The 25,153-nt window shown below is 37.8% G+C and overlaps 1 protein-coding gene across 1 annotated transcript in view; it reads right to left on the bottom strand.

The window, feature by feature from the left end:
- The window catches only part of LOC110681558, a 30,586-nt gene extending 6,014 nt beyond the window's left edge, over window positions 1-24,572 (bottom strand). The window contains exons 1-3 of the mRNA XM_021857632.1: window positions 23,345-24,572; window positions 7,874-8,156; window positions 7,347-7,589 (exon numbers count right to left, since the gene is read on the bottom strand). Coding sequence (XP_021713324.1) covers window positions 7,347-7,589; window positions 7,874-8,156; window positions 23,345-24,276 — 1,458 coding nt within the window. The 5' untranslated portion in view covers window positions 24,277-24,572. The remainder of the gene's footprint in view (window positions 1-7,346; window positions 7,590-7,873; window positions 8,157-23,344) is intronic.
- Between the last annotated feature and the right edge of the window lie 581 nt (window positions 24,573-25,153).

The raw sequence follows: 25,153 nt of genomic DNA, 5'->3' as shown, positions 1-25,153 counted from the left end.
CAAAAAAGTTAGGGTGGTACTGAAAAATCAAATTTTTTCTTGCTAACTTTTTATACGATAATTTCTCGCAAAAACTTTGTTCAGAGCACTTATAGAACTTTTGATTGCGTAACTTTTTGCCGAAGAAACTACTGTTCTATCTTTTATGGTTACAGAGTGATCCGATATTTTCTTCGAAGAAATGTTTTTTTTTTTCAAATGCCGATATCTCCGAAAGGCGCAAACGGATTTTCAATCTTTTGTCGCCATTAGAAAGATTATCTCTTTCTCTGTTTATGGTGAAAAAACTGTGGGGACGTTTTTTGTTTGAAAATATTGACAAAATTTTGATAATAATATGTTTTTAAACGAAAATCGTCCATAACTTGAAAAATAATCGACATAGCTCTTGGGTACCTTCAGCAAAAATGTGCAAAATTGAAAGTTCTGGAAGTGTTTCATACAAAGTATTCGGAAAAAAAATCAACGCTTTAAGATGTATTCACCATAAACCAAAATGTATATGGTAAAGAAAGCGAAAAACGAGATATTTGCTAAAACAATCGAAATAACTGTATGTAAAGTCATTTGAAACTGAATACACATGTATTGGTATCGATCATAGTAAACGGAATCTGAGGAGTTGAAAGAAGGAAAATTATTTGCTGAACCAGTTTTTAAGCGATCAAGGCCCATCTTCTGGTTCGTTACCTTAGACAGACTTTTGGGACTTATATCTGGCTCTTGTTTAAGATTCATGCATTCCAGGCGAATGCTGCCCTTACGAAGAGAGGATATCACGGGAAGTAAGGTTTTGGTAATTTGAAGGAATTCTTCAAACTATACGTTTTGTTATCGTGTAGGGTTGATAATATTATAAATGGGACCGGTATTGCACGCATGACCTTCTGCTTAGTAAGCCGAAGCGGTAGCACGTCATAGGTTAGTTGGACAAACTTTATGTCACGTGAAATAACATAACTTTGTTGATGTATTAATGCTCCATGGATCACTGTTAAAACTGCTTCAGCAAATAACTTTCCTACTCCTAACTCCTTAGTTTTCACTTACTGTGATCGATCTTATATCAATACATGTATATTCAATTTTAAATGACTTTACATACAGTTTTTTGGTTGTTCCAGCAACTATCCCTTTTTTCACTTTCTATATCATATAAAATTCGTTTTATGGTGAATATATCCTAAAGCGTTGATTTTTTATGAATACTTTGTAAGAAACACTTTCAGAACTTTCAATTTTGCACATTTTTGGCATGATAAATAAAGTAAAAAATAACATTTTTTACGAAGAAAAGCTCCGATAACTCTGTAACCATAAGAGATAAAACAGTAGTTTCTTCGGCAAAAAGTTGCGCCATCGAATGTTTCAAAAGTGCTCGGAACACTTTTTATTTAAAAAAATCATAACTCGCGACCCAAAAATTTTCTTTTCTTCGAAGGAAATACGCGCCGGAATTCGACTATAGGTGCAACCACTTTTTTCTTCCAAGATATGGCTTTGGGACCATTGTGCAATGGTTGCTTATTAGCTTTTTGTTTATATTTGTACGAATGAACCATGTTAAAACAATAATCGCAAATTGAAATGTAAGATTGTGAAAAATAATAGAATCGTTCTGGTGGGCTTCGATCCCACGACTCCCAATACGCTAGACTGGGCGCGTTAACCAACGGATAACGGATAACGATTCTGCAGCGCCATCGGCCAACCTGAAACCAAAGTCCGTCACGACCCCATTTTCTCCTTCACAACCCTACATCTCCTTCGGCTCTCTGAGATGCCCAATTCAACTGTCCTAAGCGTGCCTACGAACAACAGTGAGAGATTTTGTTTTTAGCGTCGCACTGTTGCCTTGTTTGTGCCACACTACTCATAAGCCAACGTTGGCTCAATGAGATGGTTGGTATGGTAAGTATTTGTCCAAATTGACTTTTGTGTCTACGACCTTCAGGTATTTTCAGCTTAGTGGAGTCTCAGCTTATGAAGCATTTTACAATAACGTCGGCTATACGTTACGTTTTCAATTTTTAGCGAAGAAAAATATCAATTGAAATCCTCAAATCATTAAACCTGTTGAAATTCATGGAAGCATAAGCAATACTCATGGATTTAGTCAACTGTCATTTATGATTCCTATTTTTGATACGAAAAGTGGCAATTTCGGTCATGAAATCATGAAGCAGGATCTGATATCATGAACACAGGTCATGAAAACATAAGCACTTTTCATGTATTCAGATGTCTGTTATTTATGATTCCAATTTTGGTGCTGTAAAGTAGCAAGTTAAGTCATGAAATCATGAAGCAGGATCACTGAATCATGAACTCAGTTCATGAAAACAAACTTCATACGTCTATGATACCACTTTATATCTGCCATTGGTAAACAAATAATATTAAGATTAAAATTGTTACTGCTTTTGTGCCGGTAGTTTCGTAATAAACCGTGAAAACATTCCTCAAATGTCAACCTAACTGTAGTGGTTACAGCCTGACTGTTGGAATTGATTTGGAATGGATTTGGGTTGGATTGGATTTGGATCAGATTGGACTTGGAATGGATAAGAAAGGAAATGATTGAAAATTAGTGCTACAACTTGTTATTGGAATCAGTTTTTGAGTAAGAGTTCAGATTTTTGTTCGAGAACATGGAGTTTTAAGGGTGACTCAAGAATGAGCTTAGTAAATACATTGGGTTTTACTGTGATCAGCAAAAATAATCCACAATACAACTGAATGTGCTATACTGAAGAATTTATGGAGAGCCTTGTAAAACTTACTTCTAGATGAAATATTCTTATAAAATCAAGGTTTTATAGAGCACACTTCAAGTATTTGTTAAGATGGTTTGAAGCGAATGAACTGGAGGAGATTACTGCAAAGAGAAAATAAAATGTTTTAGAAGCAAATGAGAAAAAAAAACAAGGCAAAATAAATAGAAACGAAAATTGATAATATTGGTAAAGAAAATCGGATTGGATTTGATTTGGAATGGATTTGGGTTGGATTGGATTTGGATCAGATTGGACTTGGAATGGATAAGATTGGATTTGGATTGGATTGAATTTGGAAGGGTTTTGGATTGGATTGGATTTATTTGGACTTGGATCGGATTGGATTGGATTTAGATTGGTTTTGGATTGGTTTGGGTTGGATTCAGATTGATTTTGAATTGGATTGGATTGGATTTGGATCGAATTGTATTGAATTGGCTTGGATTGGATTGGGTTAGATTTGGATTAAATTGGATTTGGATTGGATTTGAATTAGACTTGGATTGAATTTGGAAGATATTTGGATTGGATTGAAAATAGATTGCATTTGGATTGGAATCACGAGAACGAAAACAAACATGATTATGAACGTAATACACTTGGATTAGTTTTGGATTGTATTTGGATCGGATTGAATTGGATTTGGATTTGTTATGGATTGGATTGAATTGGATTGGATTGGATTTGGATTGGATTGGATTTGGATTGGATTGGATTGGATTTGGATTGGTTTTGGATCGAATTGGATTGAATTGGATTGGGTTGGATTTGGATTGGATTTGAATTAGACTTGGATTGAATTTGGATAATATTTGGATTGGATTGAAAATAGATTGCATTTGGATTGGAATCGCGAGAACGAAAACAAACATGATTATGAGCGTAATACACTTGGATTGAATTTGGATATGATTTGGATTTGGATTAGATTTGAATTGGATTTGGATTGGATTTGGATTGGATTTGGATTTGGATTGGATTTGGATTGGATTTGGATTGGATTTGGATTGGATTTGGATTGGATTTGGATTGGATTTGGATTGGATTTGGATTGGATTTGGATTGGATTTGGATTGGATTTGTATTGGATTGGATTTGGATTTTTTATGGATTGGATTGAATTAGATTGTATTTGTCTCGAATTGGATTGGATTCGATTGGGTTGGATTTGGATTTGTTTTGGATTGGTTTTGGATTGGATTTGGATTTGTTATGGATTGAATTTGGATATGGGCTGGATTGGATTGGATTTACATTGGACTTGGATCGGATTGGATTGGATTTAGATTGGTTTTGGATTGGATTGAATTGGATTGGGTTGAATTTGGATTAAATTTAATTTGGATTGGATTTGAACTAGACTTGGATTGAATTTGGATAATATTTGGATTGGATTGAAAATAGATTGGATTTGGATTGGAATCGCGAGAACGAAAACAAACATGATTATGAACGTAATACACTTAGATTGGTTTTGGATTGGATTTAGATTGGATTTGGATTGGATTTGGATTGGATTTGGATTGGATTTGGATTGGATTTGGATTGGATTTGGATTGGATTTGGATTGGATTTGGATTGGATTTGGATTGGATTTGGATTGGATTTGGATTGGATTTGGATTGGATTTGGATTGGATTTGGATTGGATTTGGATTGGATTTGGATTGGATTTGGATTGGATTTGGATTGGATTTGGATTGGATTTGGATTGGATTTGGATTGGATTTGGATTGGATTTGGATTGGATTTGGATTGGATTTGATTTGGATTGGATTTGGATTGGATTTGGATTGGATTTGGATTGGATTTGGATTGGATTTGGATTGGATTTGGATTGGATTTGGATTGGATTTGGATTGAATTTGGATTGGATTTGGATTGGATTTGGATTGGATTTGGATTGGATTTGGATTGGATTTGGATTGGATTTGGATTGGATTTGGATTGGATTTGGATTGGATTTGGATTGGATTTGGATTGGATTTGGATTGGATTTGGATTGGATTTGGATTGGATTTGGATTGGATTTGGATTGGATTTGGATTGGATTTGGATTGGACAAGGCAGAAAATTTTAATTTATTTTGTTTTGAGTTTTGATGTACAGCATTGGCAAAATTAATTGAAAATACATGTTCACAGAGTAGAGAAGAGGAATAATGTAGTGGGTTACAGCCTGACTGTTGGATTATTTGCTAGAATAGGTTATGCGTGTATGGAATGAGAATTGAACGAGCAGTTTGAACACCCCTAGTCGAATTTGCGTGTAAACAGGTCGAAAGGCAAAGAAGCTTTGTGTCGGCGGGAAATTGAAGCAATCGTGTGAGATCGGAAGATGCGAACACAGAGCTCAAAGCTGCGCTTCGTGTGACGAGTTGAGTGTCGAAGCAAAAAGCTCTGAGATTGAACCGAAACAAAATTCGTTCCACTGGTTCGCGGGCTTCATTTGAGACGAATGAAAGCATTCTGTTAACCATCGTTGTAGCGATCAGATGCAAATCTTAAAATGGCATCTTTCGTTTACTACACTAACGAGTGTCACATCTTTAGCAAGAACGCGAAAATTCGGTGGTTAGGTTTGTACGCAAAATGTAGTTTCGAGCATCCATTGAATTGGCAAATGGTCCCTAGGCTGGTGGATTGCATGAATGATGGAATACTCCTTAACGACTCTGCGGATGTGGAAAGTGGAACTGGAACATCCGGCTGCCGAAGGCCTTTTGTGAGCTGCTCTGTTATAGGACTTCCGAACAGTTAAAATCGCCGACGAGCTTGTCAAGCAAAATCTTCGCTCAAAGTCAAACATTGTCCGGTTCTGCAAAGTCAAGATGAAGTAAGTACATTATGAAACATCCAATAGCTCCGGCAGAGAATGTCATCGATATGATGACAAGGTTACGAAGAATTCAAACTTTTCCAACATCAAAACTTTTTTATATAATTTCACTAGACAACATCACCGATCGCCATGATACACGTTGACTAAGGTGAAGAAAGTGACAGTTTGATTTGTGTAACGCCCTGAGCATACGAATACTTGCATAAAAGTCACGATTTCATGGCTTTAAGTCATGATATCATGAAACATAAAATTTTATAAATTCATGACTTTTTGTTCCGGCAACGGATTTTTTTCCGTGTATGCCAAGGAAGTCAAGGAAATTTCCATTACGGAAAGATCCTGGACCGACCGGGAATTGAACCCAGACACCTTCAGCATGATAATGCTGAAAATGGATAAGCCTCGAAACAACTGGGGGGGGGGGGGGGGGGAGGGTTTGCTAGCCCAAATCCGCTGGGAACATATTCAGCATTCTCAAGATTTTGCCAGAAATAGTCCAAATATCTAGAAATCCACAATTTCCTGCAAAGAATTTGCAGTACGCCCCAGAAATCTTAGGAATCAACTATGAATCGCCGGATGTTGCGTTGCATTACCAATAACTGATTATACATGCTCTAAATCTAAACCTTCCCTAAATAATACTCAGGATCCCGCAAGAAACTCCCAATCTCCAGATTGCACTCAGTATCTTCAAAAATCTGCCTAGAATTCTTTGAAACCCACTAGAAAAACCTAGGATTTTGCAAGTATTTTTCAGGTTCTAGTTAGGATACTATTAATTCCGGCTAACGATCCCCAAGATCTCGTAAAAAAAAATTTGTGCGGCCTGTATATTCGATCTTGATATGACACGTAATATATGGCTTGATCACCATTGGTAAAGAATGTTGATATGACGATAAGATAAATATCTTCTAAAGAGTGAACGCAGCTCTAAATAATTAGCGCAGATAGATCAACATACACACTCATACCATAGACAAACATTTAAAACACTCTCAATTGTATTCATCGCACGCTTTTTTGAGAACAAAACGTAGTTTCTGTTTAAAACTCTGTATGAATCATAGACTTTTTGTTGCTCTTATGCGTTGTTCAATCGCGTGGTTCCGAATCTGCACAACAAAGTTTTTTAATGAGTGTATCACCAACCGACAGACTCAAATGGGCTGGTCACACAGCATGAATGCCTGAGTATCAATGTGGGAAATCAAGTTGACATAGTAATGTAGATAAATGACTGTATGAATTGTTACGAATACATAACTATTCCGAGATGAAAAGGCGTGTAAGGGAGCCCTATTACTTAGCTGGTGTAATTTGGGAGAATATCTGACGCATATGAAGTTCTGGAATGCGGTTCGTATGAAGCTGACCTGCTGTTTAAATGGCTAGAACAAAATACACAATGATATTTACAAAAAGTCACTTTTTTCATGGCTCTCAAATATGTTGCCAAAAACGGGTCATCGATCAAACGATTTCATCCATCTTGTAGTGCGGGTTTAATGTAATTTGTATAAATAAACGATTTTGTTCGTAAACTGTTAGGTATTTTTCACTTTTAAATCGCTTGGGTCTCCTCTAAATCTCAATATTTTTGGCTCAAACTTTGAGTTTCTTTTTTTATGTAATTTGAATTCAGAAGTGCAAACGAAATATAAGTTTTGAGTGCCCCAATATACAACTTCGGTACGTATCAAATCGCAAAAACTCTACCCACCTCGCAGTTGTGCGGATCGTTGATAATGGCAAACAGCGTCCAGAAGGGCGTTCCGGTTTCCTGGCTGATGAACCACGAGGCCGCCATGCTGCCGAATCGGGTCACACCCTGCTTGAAGCCTCCCAGCGCCCGCTTCTCGTTCGGATCGTGCGAATTGATTTCGCACAGAATGTATTTATCGCAGTGGGGCGTCTGGATTGCATGTCGGTAGGCGCGATGAACTTTCAGTACCGGTTCAATTACCTGGAATAACGTGTGCGAAAAATGGAACGAAATGATCATTAGCAGTCCAGACACGTGCGCGATTCGGCGTGCCCCGCACGGTACGTCCAATGGGGGTTATTATGCGACTTTCATGTACCCCAAGTTTTCATTTACAGGAAGTTGATCATAAGATACAAGCTAGTAAACCGCAAAATAGTGTACCTCAGATATTTTGTGAAACCATATTAAAAGCTGGTTTTTATGGCTACATGAAAATTGCATTATAACCCCCTTCCAACATAGCGCGATCCCGTTGAACAAACCTCCAAATTCAGCGTATCGGTCAGTTTGTCGGTCATTTCGGTGACGTTGTACTGCTTGAGGATCTGCTTGGCTTTGCCCAGCTTCAACAGATCTTTGACGTAGTTGACGGCTGGCTTAACGTACGTCACCGAGTTGATCTTGACCTGCAGGTGCTTCTTGGCGACGTGATCGATCAGGTTGGAGATGCTCTCGCTGGGCCGGTCGATATCCAGGAGCGCTTGCTTGGGGTATCCCTGCGATTGCAGGAAGCCGTTGGCCATCATTTGTCCGGTTGCGACATATCTGATAAAGAGAGATAAGGTAAGATTGATGATTAATTCTGAAACTATGATTCTTGGGGCCCAGATAGCCGTAGCGGTAAACGCGCAGCTATTCAGCAAGACCAAGCTGAGGGTCGTGGGTTCGAATTCCACCGGTCGAGGATCTTTTCGGGTTGGAAATTTTCTCGACTTCCCAGGGCATAGAGTATATTCGTACCTGCCACACGATATACACATGCAAAAATGGTCATTGGCATAGTAAGCTCTCAGTTAATAACTGTGGAAGTGCTCATAAGAACACTAAGCTGAGAAGCAGGCTCTGTCCCAGTGGGGACGTAATTCCAGAAAGAAGAAGAAGATGATGATTCTAGTTATAAGTATAAATTAAACTGACCTCAATGGTTAGTAGTCAAACTGAAAGCATTAGTCCGAAAATATGACAGCGAACGAAAATTTTATACAAGAACACATATAATCTTAGGGAAAGCATTTGTATAATTCTCTGTATGCCAAACGACCATTATGCGAAACGACCGGTTCCCCGTTATAATTATGGATAGCAATCAGTCATCTGCAGTAAACAAAAACATACCTGAACAGTTAACTGTCCTAGACAAGGCTTGTTTTTCAAAAAGTCAATCATCCAATTACAATAGAAGAAATCTAGAAATTCGAAATCTATGAGCTTTTTGGAAATATATTTCAAAATTAGTTCTTGAACAATTTCAATGGTAAATTTTGGATGAAAATAATACATAATATATTGGCGGAACCCTTAGAATTTTTTTGGATATGTTGTGCTGGAATCGACAGAATCCAGACACAAGATTAAAACAAGAAACGAAGAATGATTTTTTTTCATAATTCTGAACAAATTTATTGTATCATATTTGATTGGAACTCTGGGGAAGTTTCTAGCTCACATTTCTTAAGAAGTAAGGTACCCCGGAGCAAGTGGGACATAAAAAAACGATAGTTCAAACAAATAGTTCAATAAAATTTTCAAATGTAAATATTTTTCAAATCCAACAATACAATCACATATTGGCATCATATCGTCCCCTTAATGCTACAACTAGATAACTCAAAAATCGAAATTTTGAGATGCGCAACTTCGAAAATATGACTGTTTTACAAGGTGATGGTAATTCGCTGAGAATATGATTGAAAAATAAACTTAAACTTGTGTATTTTGAACCACACGCTAAGAAGCCTTGGATATTTCAAAGATCTAATTAAGAATAAGGTTTCAAATTTCGAGTTATATAGTTGTAGCATCAAGAAGACGATATTTGCTAGTGTATGCATGAAATTGATCGAATAAATTCGAAATTGTGAAAACTTTAGAAGACAGTTTTAGAAAGAGCCATTAGACACAGTTAGCTCGCTAGACGGGGCAAGTGGGACACATCCAGTTTCATGCGTCAATCCACATCAATAAATCAACCATTACAATAATAGGTTTGATAAATCATAGATTTTCTATTTTGAGTACATTTTTGATGTACATAAGGAACCAACCATAAAATACGTAAAGCTTTAGAAAGAAAACGTTTATTTTAAAGTATGTCACATTGCACTTGATAGCAACTGAAAATTCCTCAATAAAAGCGTAAAGAGGAATAAAATATGTTCAAATTATATCATTTATAAGCTATTCATTAAAAAGTAGCACATAAACATTTAATAATTGACGAAATTATTAATATGTTCTCTTATTACTTAATGCATGGTAGAAAACTACTTAATGAAATGAAATTGTTTTCCGTAACCACTAAATTTGGTAGAAATAACAAATAAAGTTCAATTAAAATAGAAAAGTAATCGTTCTCATGAAGGCTTTCGAATTTTATCTCTGTCTGTTCAATTTCGAATTCGTGTTTCAAAAATAAAAAATAATATAGAAGAATTACACATATTTTCTCCCTCTTATGCAATAACGTAATTTAAGATTGATTTTTTTTTTTTTTTTTTTTGATAAAAATCATTTGTTTGAATGTTTTAGTGCTACTCTCTAGGAATATGTTTGAAACGTGTAGAAAAAGTTTTGATTCTGGTTTTTGTTTTGATAGGTCCCACTTACACCGGGCATAATGATATTTTGGGGTAAGTTAGACCGTTGAAAATTTCATATGAAATGAAAACAAAATACCGGTTTATCGTTAGCAGCTTGTAATAATACTTAAAATTGTAAGTTCGATTTATAACACATTTATTTTTTGCAAGTTAATACAAGACGTGAAACGTGTTACAATTCATCATGCAAATTGAAAATGGCGCTAAATTGACAACTGTTATTTGAACCACATGGTAATAAAAATAACAATATTTTTTATACGTAATACATTCCTTGCCATTGTATCTTCATTTTTCTAGAAGAATACTCCCATGAGAAACTTTTCCTAAGTGAGCCATGACGGAACGCCCCACTTACCCAGGATTCTCACTTGCCCCGGGGTACCTTATTCTTGATACATACTTCTTTGAAACATAAGATAGACATCCCTCCTGGCTATCCACCAAAAATTTCTCCAAACCAACAATTCATTGAACAGACCTGTCAGAAATATGTCACGGCTTCCGGTCACACTATTCAAACACTTCTCCTCTGTAAAAAAAAATCTGCCCTAATTTATTTCTCAAATTTTGTCTAAATTATCACCACATCAACTTTTACTATTTGAAGCTTTCACTCCATATCGCTGACAAAAAATGTTCATACATTCTGCCTATTCTTGACGTTTTGATGGTAACATTTTGAGATTTTGGCAAAATTTTTTCACATTTTCTCGAAAAACTCTTCTTTACTAGCATTTGTTTCGAAATTGTTCTTGCGATTTGAATATATTTTGTGGTAAAAATTGTGGTACTTATTACCACAGACAAACACACGTCACACTCTCATTGAAGTCCATCGACCACCTTATTAACGATCGATTTAAATATACGATAGGTGGTCAATCGACCTCCCGCACCGCTCGCTTCGTTTTCGATCGTGTTTGACGTTTACACACTATCGCCACATGTTAGACTGTCGGCCAAACAAGTGGGATTTAGCATTGGGTGTACATGTCCTTGCGACTATGATTTTGATAGCAATATTCAAACTATCGTTTGTAAAGGTTTTTTACAGCCATGAAAAAATGCGTCCATTATATATTTGTATAAAAGTTATTCAATTTCTGTATACTGCCGTGAATCGCAAGTCATCCCATTTGCATTTTGGCCAAAATTGAGTTGAGTTCAGTTTTCAACATATCTTTCAGCTGCACTAATGAGATAATATGATTTGTTCGGAAAAAATATGAAAAAAACAGCAAGTCAAATTGTCCCATAATGAAATGTAATCGCATATCAGTCACAATACAGATTTCCGTACCGTGTAACACAAAAAATAATCGTGTTTATATTTTTTTCGGAAAGATACCGTAGGGAAAAACAAATTCTCGCGTTCAGTATCACAAGGGCGTAACTGCGATGATCATTTTCTCTTCGTCGATTTTCTTTTCAACTAATATCTTGGCAGGGTGAATGATTATGACTACTATTCTAGATTCACTACTCATCGTACTCCATCATTCTGAATGGTTAAACATTCTTCTTCTTCTTTCTGGCGTTACGTCCCCACTGGGACAGAGCCTGCTTCTCAGATTAGTGTTCTTATGAGCACTTCCACAGTTATTAACTGAGAGCTTTCTTTGCCGATTGACCATTTTTGCATGTGTATATCGTGTGGCAGGTACGAAGATACTCTATGCCCTGGGAATCGAGAAAATTTCCTTTACGAAAAGATCCTCGACCAGCGGGATTCGAACCCACGACCCTCAGCATGGTCTTGCTGAATAGCTGCGCGTTTACCGCTACGGCTATCTGGTTAAACATTATGGAAATCGATTGAATTTTGTATACTAATCTAAAGAGAAAAACGTGAAAATTGTGAAAGAATGAAAGTTTCATTAAGATTTGAACATGTTCCAATTGTCTGGAATTTTTTGAATATTCGTATGGAAAACGAATTTGGAAACTTCACAGTTCATTTTTTCAATGCCTATTTTTTACATATGGGACTGACTTGCGATTAACGGCAGTATAGTCCCCCAAAGCATTTCTTTTCGAACGATTTCGTTAGCAAATCGTAATTGTTAAATCAAATACAAATGGAAAGATTAATACTTTTCAACTTGCTTTTCAAATGACAACCTAGATTGGTTTCGGTTTCTTGAGATCTAAGAACAACTTCGCTGGTGGCCCAAATCATCATATTAATCAATATTTTATTGGATTAAGTTGAATATTGAAACTTGCAACTCAAATTGTTCCAATTTTATTTAATGGTTTTGTGGTATACTGCCGTTCTACGCATATTTGTCCCGCGGTCCACAATGTTTACAAAGAACATGGGACAAGTAGGCAGAGAAGGGCAGTATATGTCTTGGAACTGGACAGTTTAGATTTTTCTCGCAGCAACTGGTAGAGCAGGTTTATTATGAGTAATTTTATGCATAGAAGAAAAATCATATTCCTGTAGGTTTGTGTTGAGGAATATCTGAAGAAGCAATTGATTAAATTTTAGGACAAGCACTTGTTGAAAGGTCCCTGAAAAACGTTGATGTTATTATTAGGGACAATGGAAATTCGCGGCAAAATTTTGGAAATTTTGCGTGTGACCAAGGCGATTAATTCAAAATTTCGCGGCTTTGTCGCGGTCCCATACTTTTGGCCGTATTTTACCCAAAAATAAACAGTTTTGGAAAAATTGTCTTTGTATATGAACATTTCGTGGAATTTCATTAAAAAATTTGGTTTTTATTTTTAAAATTAAGATGACAATTTTAATATTAGAGTGATAATGCAAAATTTGAAACAAAAGTAGCCAACCAGAAAGTCGTCCAAGTTAGAACTAAAAATTTTATGGATCTTGGATTTCAAGATAAATAAACCATTTTCATTAGCAAAAAACTGGAAATCACTGTGATTTTTATAAAAATCTCCAAATTTGACTAATTTCGCGGCATTTCGAGAGATGTCTCAAATTTCGCGGCGAAGGCTGAATTTCGCGGCCTCATATTCAGAGCACTTTAGACTTACAGCAACTTCAAATGCATTCGATATACATAAATCAGCTGATATTTGAGAATTGTCCAATTTCTTTGCTAAATTTATCAGTAGTGTAGTAGAATTTAACGTCTTATACTGTTATTTAGTTATTTTTTCAAATTGATTAAAATTCAAATAAATTTACCTAGATTCCGAACTAAGGAATAATAAAAACTCCAAGTATTTAAAAAAGATTCAAAGACATTCAAATTGACTGTCATGTCACATTCATAGGAATTGAATGACACATTCCTGTGAAATAATTCAACAAAATATCTATACAAAATGCCAGTACTGGGAATTTATGACATAACGGAATTCATTATGTTTGTGAAAGCAAAACCTTTAATTGAAAAACATGATATTTCATTCCCAGATAATTCTCAAATTTCTGATGGCGTTCCTGGAGAAATCATTACATGAATTTTGAGCTGAAATCTTAAGGTTATTTCTCAAGAAAAATTTGTTTGCTCGAAAAAAAAAACTTGAAAGAAACTTGTGGTTGTTATTTATTATTTCATAGTAAAGTATAATAGTACACGGTCTACTTATGGTTGACGGCATAAATTTTACTATTTCTGTTAGGGATGAACCACTGCGACCATTTTTCTTTGTTATTTTGTGGTATACCCGTGTCCTTTGTTAAGTGCATATCGTTCTACTCCATTACTATTGAGAAATAATGAAGTAGTCGTTTTTTATATAATTATAATTCTTTACCATTTTGCATAGAGCCATTTTAGAAAAAAAGATACCGTAAATTCGGGTGAAATTGATCAGTAGGGTGAAATTGATCACTGTGTCACTCGATTTTATTTCTTCCTAATGGAGCACAAATATCAATGTAACCTACAGTGAATGAACGTTGTTTGTCGTAAGTATGTCCAAATTGTGTATTGTGAAGTTTTTTGTGTTCAAAAATGTTCATTTCTATGTAAATAATGTAAAATTTCATAATCTAGTACGGTGCAGTGTCAACAAACATCAATAAACTTCTAATTCTAGACAAGGATTTGGACCTAGTATAATCCTGAAAGTTTGTGAGGATACTTAAGATATATCCCCAAACTAGATTTCATAACCAAAACTCGTACCAATTCGTTAATTTGGTTGAAATTATTGAATTTCTGTTATATATCAGGAAATTCCTTAGGAAATTGCATACATTTAGGCGTTTTCTGCATTATTCTTGAAATTTAAACATTCATTATTTCTATAAATATTGTATTGTTAAGTGTTTGACAAGCATATTCGGATTCAGGGAGCTCAAATTTATTATGTGAAGTTGTTTTGAAAACTAACAATAATGGCATTGATAAGTGATCGATTTCACCCCGAAATGAGATCTCCTGATTTTTTATTTTAGACATATTTTTAGCACTAAAGTTACATTCGTTAGAAATTTCGGTACTTGAGTCAATGAGGCTCACCTTCATACTTATTTTCCTGCATTCAGGAAGAAAAATCATACTGAAGGTGTAGAGATATATCATTTTGAAAAATATTGGTGAATAATGCCTATGAAACAGTTTGCTTATTTATAAGTCATGAAAGTCCCAAGTAACCACAAGCACTAATAATAAGCCCTAAATCAGCATCATAGATGCATACAGGAATTATAATACCACTACAAATTCAGACACGCCTAATAACAGCACTTCCACTGCAAACAAACCCTTGCATAATTAATGCTTCTATGCCTGATGCATACAAGTATTAAATAGGCACTATTATAGTATAATATTCGCTCTATATTCTATGTTTTAATGTCATCCAGTGTTTTGACAGATATATCACGTGCTTAGTGTTTTCATGTAGTGGTAAGAGGGAGCAAAACATAAATCTTCTGATTACCACAATGTTGGTTTCTTTTCTTCCCAACAATATTTATCTTTTGTGGCCGAAGGAGCAAAGAATCAGGAGTACGGTTGTCGCTGTCACTGGATCGAGATGCAAAATGAGGTATGTTCAACATCTTAGAACAAAATGTGGCAATGAAATGTCCTAAAAAGGGCGATAATTTTCTCGACTTCTGGCTGCTTGGGCACATCAGGAGTTAATCATCGATATTAACCTCCTTTGCCCGAGCAGATAACGATCTGGTTTTTTCGTTGCTGATCTTTTTCGTGCTGAGATTGCAAAAAGCTTAATCCTGCCTAGTTTGAGTAGTGGCTACGGTTAGGTTAGCTCAAATCAATCTTCAGCATAAAAGAACAGCGACGATCAATCTTTGCAGACTCATGCAAAATGGTGCAGCCTAAGTGGCGCTAGTTTAAGAACCCTACTTTCGTAGAGGGAACTTCTATCTAGGTAACGTTGTGGACATAGTTTTTGCTACTTTCAGCAAACTTAAAATGGCAAACTCGCGCTCCATGCACCGCGCATGCGTGCTCGTTAATAAAGCAATCGTTGCTACACTCATTTCTGAGTTAACTACCAGAGATGTATGTGCTGTCACAATCGATGTTTCTGTTGGTGACCTCAACAGGGAATACGTCTATTGTTTGGTATATTTACCACATTATGAACCATCCCCAACTGATGACTTCAAACGAGTTGTCGTACACTGCGTAACAATAGGCCTTCCGCTGATTGTGGGCAATGCTCATCACATCATCTGGGGCAGCTCAGATATCAATTTGAGAGGCTCCAGTCTGATGGAATACTTAAGTAGTACAGACCTAGGATTGGGCAATCGCCCAACTTTCATGGTTTCTAATAAAGAAGAAGTGTTAGACATAACGCTCTGCTCGAATAGAATCAGTCGCGAGTGAACGAATTGACATGTATCAGATGAGGAATCATTATCTGATCATCGCTACATCTTCTTTGAACATTCAAATGTAACTGCGCAGACTTTGCGTTTTATGAATCCCCGCTCAACAAACTGGGAACTCTATATTGAATTGGTTGCGTCCAAATTTCATGGATATTCTCCGTCCATTGAAAATCCAAGTGATCTGGATGATGCCGTTGATACTACAACATCCTACATTATGGAAGCTTTTGAAGAAGCATGTCCTCTGCGGTCTGTAAAGACTACAAGAGGGACCCCATGGTGGAATTCCGATCTGACTAGACTCAGGAAACAATGTAGAAGGAGTTGGAACAAACGCCGTTCAGCTGGATCAGAGTCGTTCAAGTCGGCTCGCAAGGCTTACAAGAAGGCTCTTCGTTCTGCTGAACGATCCGGCTGGAAAAACCTTTGTACAAATGTTTCCAGTTTGAGTGAAGTCAGTCGGCTGAACAAAATCCTTGCAATATCTAAGGATTTCCAAGTGAACGAAATTCGCTTACCTAATGGTGGCTTTACTTCTTCCGATGAAGAAGTATTAGAATGTTTATTCAATACAAACTTCCCCGGATGTGTGGGCATAGCATCTACGGATGAACGAAATGTCTTTTCATGTAGTTACGAGTCTCTGGCCTCGGCTTACAGTATCGTAACTACTGAATCGATTCAATGGGCACTTAACCTTCGGGCTGTCGCGTTGTTGTACTTTGTACAACAGTTGTGATTTATATGCTATCATTTTGCAACAAAGATATCTATCGACACCAAACCTAAATGTATTCCTCAAGAATCTTCTTAAGAACAATGATCGGCAGTTTTTATTTACAGTATGACCCTTTATATTATATAATACGGTAAATCAACAAATGTACATGGAAGTCGCATAATAATGAACGCACTATGTACGGTTCGAGGAAACCACAGTTTGAAATCGTGATATCGCGAAATCCAGATAATATAGAAACTTGGGGTCTTTAGAAAAGTTGTTCTGGAGGTGAAGCGCTATCTGATGGTACTTTATTTCATTCGGAATTTAACCGTTAGATGGTTTTAGTGGGCATGGAAGTTTTACTTTTGTTTTGCAGATTTTTCAGGATCCTGACCATTTAGAAGGATGTCGTCTTCGGCAAAGTTGTTTAGTAAGTTAAGGACTATCATTTTTCGAGCTAGATGATTCAAAATTTTGCCACTAGGCGGCGCTAGTGAGCACGAAACTTTTGTTTGCAGATATCTCAGGAGCCTGACTACTTAGAAAGATGGTGTCTTGGCGCTAGTGAGCATGAAATTTTTGTTTTGCGGATACTGCAGGATCTTGACTTTTTAGACAGGCACCTTTGGAAAAGTTGTTCAGAAGCTCAGGGACTATCATTATTTTAATAAATCTCTAACTTTAAGGATTAAACAAAGAAAGAATTTGAGCTACTGAACAACTCTGCCGAAGACACCATCTTTCTAAGTGATCAGGCTCCTGAGATATTTGCGAAACAAATGTTTTATGCTCACTAGCGCCACCTAGTGGCAACATTTTGAATCAACTAGCTCAAACAATGATAGTCCTTGAGTTACCGAACAACTTTGCCGAAGACGCCATCTTTCTAAGTGGTCAGGATCATGAGATCTGGGAAACAAAAGCTTAATGCTCACTAGCGCCGCCTAGTGGCAAAATCCCGAATTTCTTGTCTATAATAATGATAGCCCATAAGCTACTGATCAATTTTGCCGAAGACGTCATCTATCTAAGTGGTCAGACTCCTGAGATATTCGCAAAACCAAGGGTGTTGTACAAAGTACAACGCGCGACTACTCGCGTTACAAAAATTCGCGCGACGACCGAAAGGTTAATAGTTTTGCTCCTTTCAAATCTCCAGGAGCGGATGGGATTTATCCTGTTCTGCTCCAAAAGGGATTTGAGTTTATCAAAACATGTTTTGAAAAAGCTACTTGTAAGCAGTTTTGCTACCGGGTACATTCCCAAATCCTGGCGTGATATTACTGTAAAGTTTATCCCGAAAGGAGGACGTGCGTCGTATGAAGAAGCGAAGAGTTTTAGACCAATCAGTCTGACCTCTTTTCTTGTGAAATGTCTGGAACGCATTATCGATCATCACATCCGTGATGTTTATTTGGCAAACATGCCTCTTCATGTGAATCAACATGCTTACCAATCTGGAAAGTCCACTGTGACTCTTTTACACAAAGTTGTATACGATATCGAGAAAGCATTCGCTCAGAAGCAATCCTGCTTGGCTGTTTTCTTGGATATTGAGGGTGCCTTTGATAACGTGTCTTTCGATGCCATATCGGAAGCCGCGCGAAACCATGGGCTACTTACAATGATTACCAATTGGATTCATCAAATGCTCAAAAACCGACATCTCTTCTCGATATTGCGTCAAGCAGCGATTCGAAAATTTAATGTTTGCGGTTGCCCTCAATGGGGAGTCTTGTCACCACTTTTGTGGAATCTCGTAGCAGATACGCTATTGAGGCAACTCAATAATAGCGGTTTTCCAACATATGGATTTGCCGACGACTATCTAGCTCTGATCGTTGGTATGTGCATAAGCACCTTATTCGACCTGATGCAAAGTGCTCTTCAGATAGTCGAGAGTTGGTGTCGCCAATATGGCCTTTCGGTTAACCCGAATAAAACATCTATTGTTCTTTTTACGGAAAGACGAAACCGCGATGGAATTCGACCTTTACGTCTTTTTGGCCCTGAGATTAATGTGACTGATCAAGTAAAATATGTCGGAGTCATTCTAGATTCCAAACTTTCTTGGACACCTCACATTGATTTCAGAGTCAAAAAAGCTTGCATGGCCTTCGGTCAATGCCGGCAAACCTTTGGTAAAACTTGGGGCCTCAAACCCAAATATATCAAATGGATTTACACAACAGTTGTTCGACCAATATTGGCATATGGATGTCTTGTGTGGTGGCAAAAGGGCGATGTGAGAACAATCCAATCAAAATTGGGCCATCTACATCCTGATGGCGAGGTCTGATGTGTTCTCTACAACTCCCACAGCAGCGCTTGAGGCCATTTTCGATGTTGCGCCACTACACATATATCTTAAACAAGAAGCACTTTCTTGCTCTTACCGTTTATGGGTACTGGATCTACTGGAGAAAAATCCAGTGAATCGTAAATCTACACTCACTTCGTTGTTTCTACTTCTGGTGAATTGGGACAAAATTGTCCTTGCTCCAAGTGATCTCACAATTGCTTGTCACTTTCCTTACAGGACATTTACCACACAATTCCCTTCACGGGAAGAGTGGACGTCTGGCTATTTGGAAAGAAGTATATCAAACAATATAGTATGTTACACTGATGGCTCCCTTCTTGAAGGTAGAGCTGGTGCAGGAGTATATTCTCGTGAGCTAAGGCTGAATCAGTTTTACTCACTTGGTAGAAACTGCACCGTTTTTCAGGCGGAAATATTTGCTATTATGTGTGGAGTGCAATCAGCACTTCAACAGCGCGTAATGGGTAAAGTCATATTCTTCTGTTCAGATAGTCAAGCTGCTATAAAAGCTCTTGCTTCGACCAACTCAAGGTCGAAGCTTGTTATCGCATGTCGAACTCAAATTGAGGAACTGAATTCAGTCAACTCTGTTAAACTTGTATGGGTACCCGGCCATTCTTCCATCGCTGGAAATGAATTGGCAGATGAGCTAGCTCGCGATGGAGCATCGCATGACTTCATTGGCCCTGAGCCTGCTATTCCAATTTCGAAGTGCTGGGTGAAGCTTCAGATAAACTCTTGGGCGGCAACTCAGCACAAGCAATATTGGAACAGATTGGAGTCATGTCGTCAAACAAAATTGTACATTACTGAGCCATCTCCAAGGGTGGCGAAGTATTTAACAAATCTGTCAAAGCAGGATTGCAGTTTCTTGGTCAGAGCGTTGACACTGCCGACTCAACTATCACATGGCAAATATTCAGCGTGCTGACACATTTGTGTGTGTGATAGTTGTGACTCCGATTATGGAACTTCGTATCACCTGATATGTAACTGTCCAGTTTTTTCGCAAATGCGATTCCAATTAGGGGCCGTCCATAAATGACGTAGCTTTTTATCGCTGATTTTTTACACCTCCTCCCCCCTCGTAGCATTTCGTCACAAATGCTGATACCCCCCTTGGAAAATACGTAGCATATCAAGCACCCCCCCCCCCCCCTCGTCTTTTTGTTTTGTTTTCATATTGCCAATATTCAGAAGGTTTTTGTCTAATTAATAGAAAATATTTTCCTTAGGGTGCAGAATATTGATATATCTATCCTATCATCGTGCTTGCCACACGATACACTGATATCAATCCAGACGCTCGACCTGTGTGTTTAAAATTATGGATCGACTCATGAACGTCCATATCGATTTGCTGTTATTTTCTTGCAAACTTCGTGTGTAGTACACATTAAATTCCTTTGTTTTGCTATATGGATTAATTCATCAACCGTAAAAACAGTTTTGGATCCAATTCTAATATTGTGTCAAAATATCGAAACATTAATCTTGCGAGGAAAGCGACATACAACAGAACAATTCTTATTTTAGCTTTTTGAGTTGCGGAAAGCCCAAAAATAGATCAAGAATTAGTTTAGTGCCTTAGCTATAGGCTTGACAGAAACTCCTCGGCGATGCCAATATGAGGCGATTTTGACGTTTTTTGAGGAGTAAAACGATTCGAGTGAGTGTGCATCTGGTGTTTATCTGGTACTCTTTCTCTCTTGTTGCTGCGCTCACCATTACTCACACTTTAAAGAACTTTTGAGTGTCCAGCCCGAACAAAACAGCCCTCACGGATGTGATGTCAATATTTTTCGATGGACTTTTGCTCTGTTGTGTTTTGTACTACATCTTTCTCGCTCATTGTTTGTTGCCTCTCTGCTTAGTATGTTTTCGCTCCCTCGCAAAGAGGCAAAAGCAGCACGCTTTGGATTCCAAGGTGTGGCACCTCAATAGATCAACTTTTCCCATTAAATTTGCCTGATTGAGCTATGTTTCTCCTAAATGTCATATCTTTGAACGTTTATTTCCCGAATTCAGTGCCAGGGTGATAAAAAAGTACGATAAACAATCATAATAAAAATATATTTCTCGCGTTCAGTATCATAAGGATGTAAGAATGATCGATTCCTCTTCATTGATTTTTTTTCAGCTAATAACTTCTCCAAGCGACTATTTTTGACTGTAGCTAGGCTGATACAAATATTAATTTTCTTTTATGTCCGAGACCACTTGGAAGGTACGAGGGGAGGGGATAAAAATAAATAAGGAACAAAAAATAAAAATGAAAAAAAGTTAGGTATTAATTGAATTTTTATTTTTAATGATAGTTGTTAAACTTTTTACAATCGTCATCTGGATCATTACTAAACCTGGTTTTTACTATAAAAATTAAAAAAAAACCTAACTGATGTCAAAAAATGATGAATTTTTTTTTCTCCCCTTCAAAATTTCCGGATTTTTGAAGAGGGGGGGGGTGACATAAAAGAAAATAATATTTGTATCAGCCTTATGATTTACCAGAAAGTACTCATCGTCCTTCGCAGTGTTGCATGTAATTTTTATTTTTTCGAATAAAAGGGAAAATCGCTTAATGCAGATACGCCTGCGATACTGAACGCGAGATTTGGTCATTTTAGACTAAACACATATTGCTAAAAATGCCGAAATTGGTCAAACTCCAAACAATCGCCTAAATAAAGGGTTCATATCAGATGACCCGAAATGGGTCATTCGAGGGATTTGCATTCGGGTAATTGACATTTGCGGAAACGACATTAGGAGAACTAAAACTGTATGCAATATTATAATCGTTGCTTATTTGTTAACTTTCGGACACATGGAGAAATGACGGTCGAATGTTAAAAAAAAAGTTGCATAGCTGTAGCTGATTTATCAGTTCAGCAATGACAAGCTGCACGAGTGCACAGATAAGTTGAAAGAACAGCTCATTTTTAAAAAAAGGATTAATTACCTATGAAGCCCAAAAATTTGGAGATGCTGCATATATACATGATGTGAAGAAATCTTAGACTCCTCTTTTGTATTTTGAAGGAAGAACCTCCTCTGCCCATTATGTTCGGTAGTAATTTCAAACATTTTTCAGTCAACATTGTACAAATTTCCGGTATATAGTCCTTCCGGGTAATGGTTCTCCGGTAAATGGTAATGGTAATGGTTCTTCCGGTAAATTGCATTCAAGGTATCGATTTTCCGGGTTATGTCGGAGAACCATCCATAACGGTAAACGCGCAGCTATCCAGCAAGACCAAGCCGAGGGTCGTGGATTAGAATCCCACCGGTCAAGGATCTTACAGGAAATTTCTCGACTTCCAAGGGCATGCAGTATCTTCGTACATGGGATATGCAAAATTTTGATCAATTTCAAATGCTTATAACTTTGTGACAAAAGAATGATATTGGATGCATCCGGAAGCAGTCCACGGTAAATTTGGTCTATTTTCAGTAACTTGCTTGACCATGCATATTGGCCACAAGACTCCGGAGATGTTCCGTATTTTTTCAAGGTTATGTAAAATGACTGTTATTGGATTTGCAAACTATTGTCATTTGAAAATTATATTGAGCAACTACCGTTTTTTAGGTCCAGTGTTTTATACAACTTTAATGATTTGTAGTTTAAAATTGTGACGTGCTGGAACATTTCTGAGAGCAGATTCTGCCACCCAAAATTTACTGGAGACACATCATTTTGCTCCCTTGTTGCTAAATAACTCGAAAATCCAAATTTCGAACTATTCAACATTGAAAGTTTGACCGTTGCACAAGGTACAGATAATATTATTGAAAAGTAATCTTTGACTTCTTTACTTTGAATCACACGCTTATGATCTGAGAAAATCTGTCAGATTTAATTATTATTTATGTTTAGACATATTGAACCCTAAAAATAGAAAGTTTGAGTTATCTAGTTATAGCATTAAGGGGATGATTTGATCCCTGAGACACGCAAACATGTTATTTTTTTTTCACTGTAATAATCAATCCAAAGTCCTCAAATTATTTATGACTTAGTTTGCCACGGTCACCTCACAGTCATATTTTGAAACATCAAAATGAAATTAGTTCAAGCAAACATAAACCAAGAAGGATTTTAATGTAACTTTATATTCAAACATACGCAGTCACAACGGATTGTCCTCTCATCAATTTTCACCCCCAATTACCCCAACTGATGACTAACTCGCTCTAGCTAGTTCCAGCTAGGTTTTGCGCGCAACTCTCTTGCCCCACAGTTAATTCAACATGTTTGAAATTCGTCATCACCACGCCACTCACCTCTGATAGACCTCCGGGTTGGCAATATAATTGGCCCAGTCAGCCAGATAGATAGTGGCCGCCTTAATCCACCGTCGCCGGAAGCTCTGGTTCTGCAGCGTGGCAAACAGCTTATCGTAGTCCAGTTTTCCATCGCGACCCACAAATCCCTTAAACACCGTATCCAGTCCGATCTTGGTCCACAGGGCTTGTGCCAGCTCGGATTGTGTAAACTGATCCCACATGACGTGGATGTGCTCCAGGAAGGGTGGCAGAACCCACGAGTGATCCTTGTGCTTTTCCTGAGTCTTTTCCATGTCTGGACCGGAGAAGGATTGGAACGCCTGGACGGCTAGTGGCAATAGATTGGCGATCGTGTCCCCATTGAATCCAGGATGTTGAGGTTCCCGATCTTCGTCATGATCGACGCTGTTCTGATTGGCCAGCCAAGTTTGAGCAACGGTCAGAACGGTATCAAGGATGGGGTTACCCTCTTCGGCTCTCTGCTGACGCTTCTGTCGTTTGTTGGATCGTCTCTGGGGTTGTTGATCCTCGTTCGCTCCAGCGAACATTTGGATCACATTGCCAATCAGAGCGGGATCAAATCCACCACCACCACCTCCGGCATTGCCACCATTGGCCCCGGCCAACATGCTTCCGATTCCGGAAAGGATCGCTCCAACACCATCATTGTTGGACTTGGCACCACCTCCGGCATTAGCATTGGCCATCAGTGGCAACAGCATGGAAGCGATTCCCGTCAGCCCAGCTGCCGCATTTCCACCGCCTCCATTTTGATTTCCAAGAGACTGCAAGAACTCCGAGGCCATATCCAGGAACGGACTGCCTTCGTCATCCCGGACGTTCGATCGCTGTGTCGTATAAGCACTTCCACTAATCGAAAATATCACCAATGATATCACGCACAGGTATTTACCGTTAACCTTCATCATGCTTCTTTTCCTATCTAAAGTAGGTCACTATCAGTTGCGAACTAACAAAAAAAAAACGCGGTGCTAATCGATTCTGTGTTTGCTCAGTATTTCTCTCCAAAAATGTTTCGTCACTCTTATTCCGAACCCACGAAAAACATCTCCTAACCCCCCTGGACTTAAAAAAAAACTGTGTCACGCCCTCGAAAGAGCCCTTTTGCTGACGAGGGCAAACCAGGAGCTAAACGTAACGTTCCACGTACGATTCGAACCGATCAAGATCTAGCACAGCACTGAGCCATCCGGGACACGTAAGACGTTCAAGAAGTCTCGCTCTCGGCGGCAAGAGTTGCGCTCTTCCCATCCCGGACGGAGCCCCGGAGAAACAGGTTGGCTGGCTGGCTGAACAGAGCAACACACAATTGTACAACAGAAGGAGAAACCAAGAAAGAAAGAAAAATGTATCTTTATAACAGTAATTCTTTCTTCACGTCTTCCCGGCTGGCCGGCTTGCTGGCTGGATGGCTGATTTCATTTGCCAGCACTTGGTTGCATTCATACGATCGAATTTACACCCAAAGCATTTTTCAGCGCATTTTTTCACACGCAATTTTTCTGATCATTAATATGATACCTCTTCGGTTATTTGCAAATATTTTTGAAGCCATTTTATTATTCTTCCTTTAGAGTAACGTGGCGACCTTGATGGAATGGAAAATATTTCCAGAAAAACTGTTTTAAAGACACAAATACCGCACAGTAGACCTTTGATAAATTGGCTACAATTTTGCTGAACATACTTAAGGGCTGTGACGAACTAAAATTCAAAGTCCTGTATATTTTTTCTTAGCTATATTTCCGCTCTTAAAATGTTATTGAAGTTCGAGTATATACTTCA

The sequence above is a fragment of the Aedes aegypti genome, chromosome 1 (genome assembly GCF_002204515.2).
Source record: "Aedes aegypti strain LVP_AGWG chromosome 1, AaegL5.0 Primary Assembly, whole genome shotgun sequence".
Classification (NCBI taxonomy): Eukaryota; Metazoa; Arthropoda; class Insecta; order Diptera; family Culicidae; genus Aedes; species Aedes aegypti.
The sequence above is the reverse complement of the archived record's forward strand: the minus strand, read 5'-3'. Positions and strand labels throughout refer to the sequence as shown.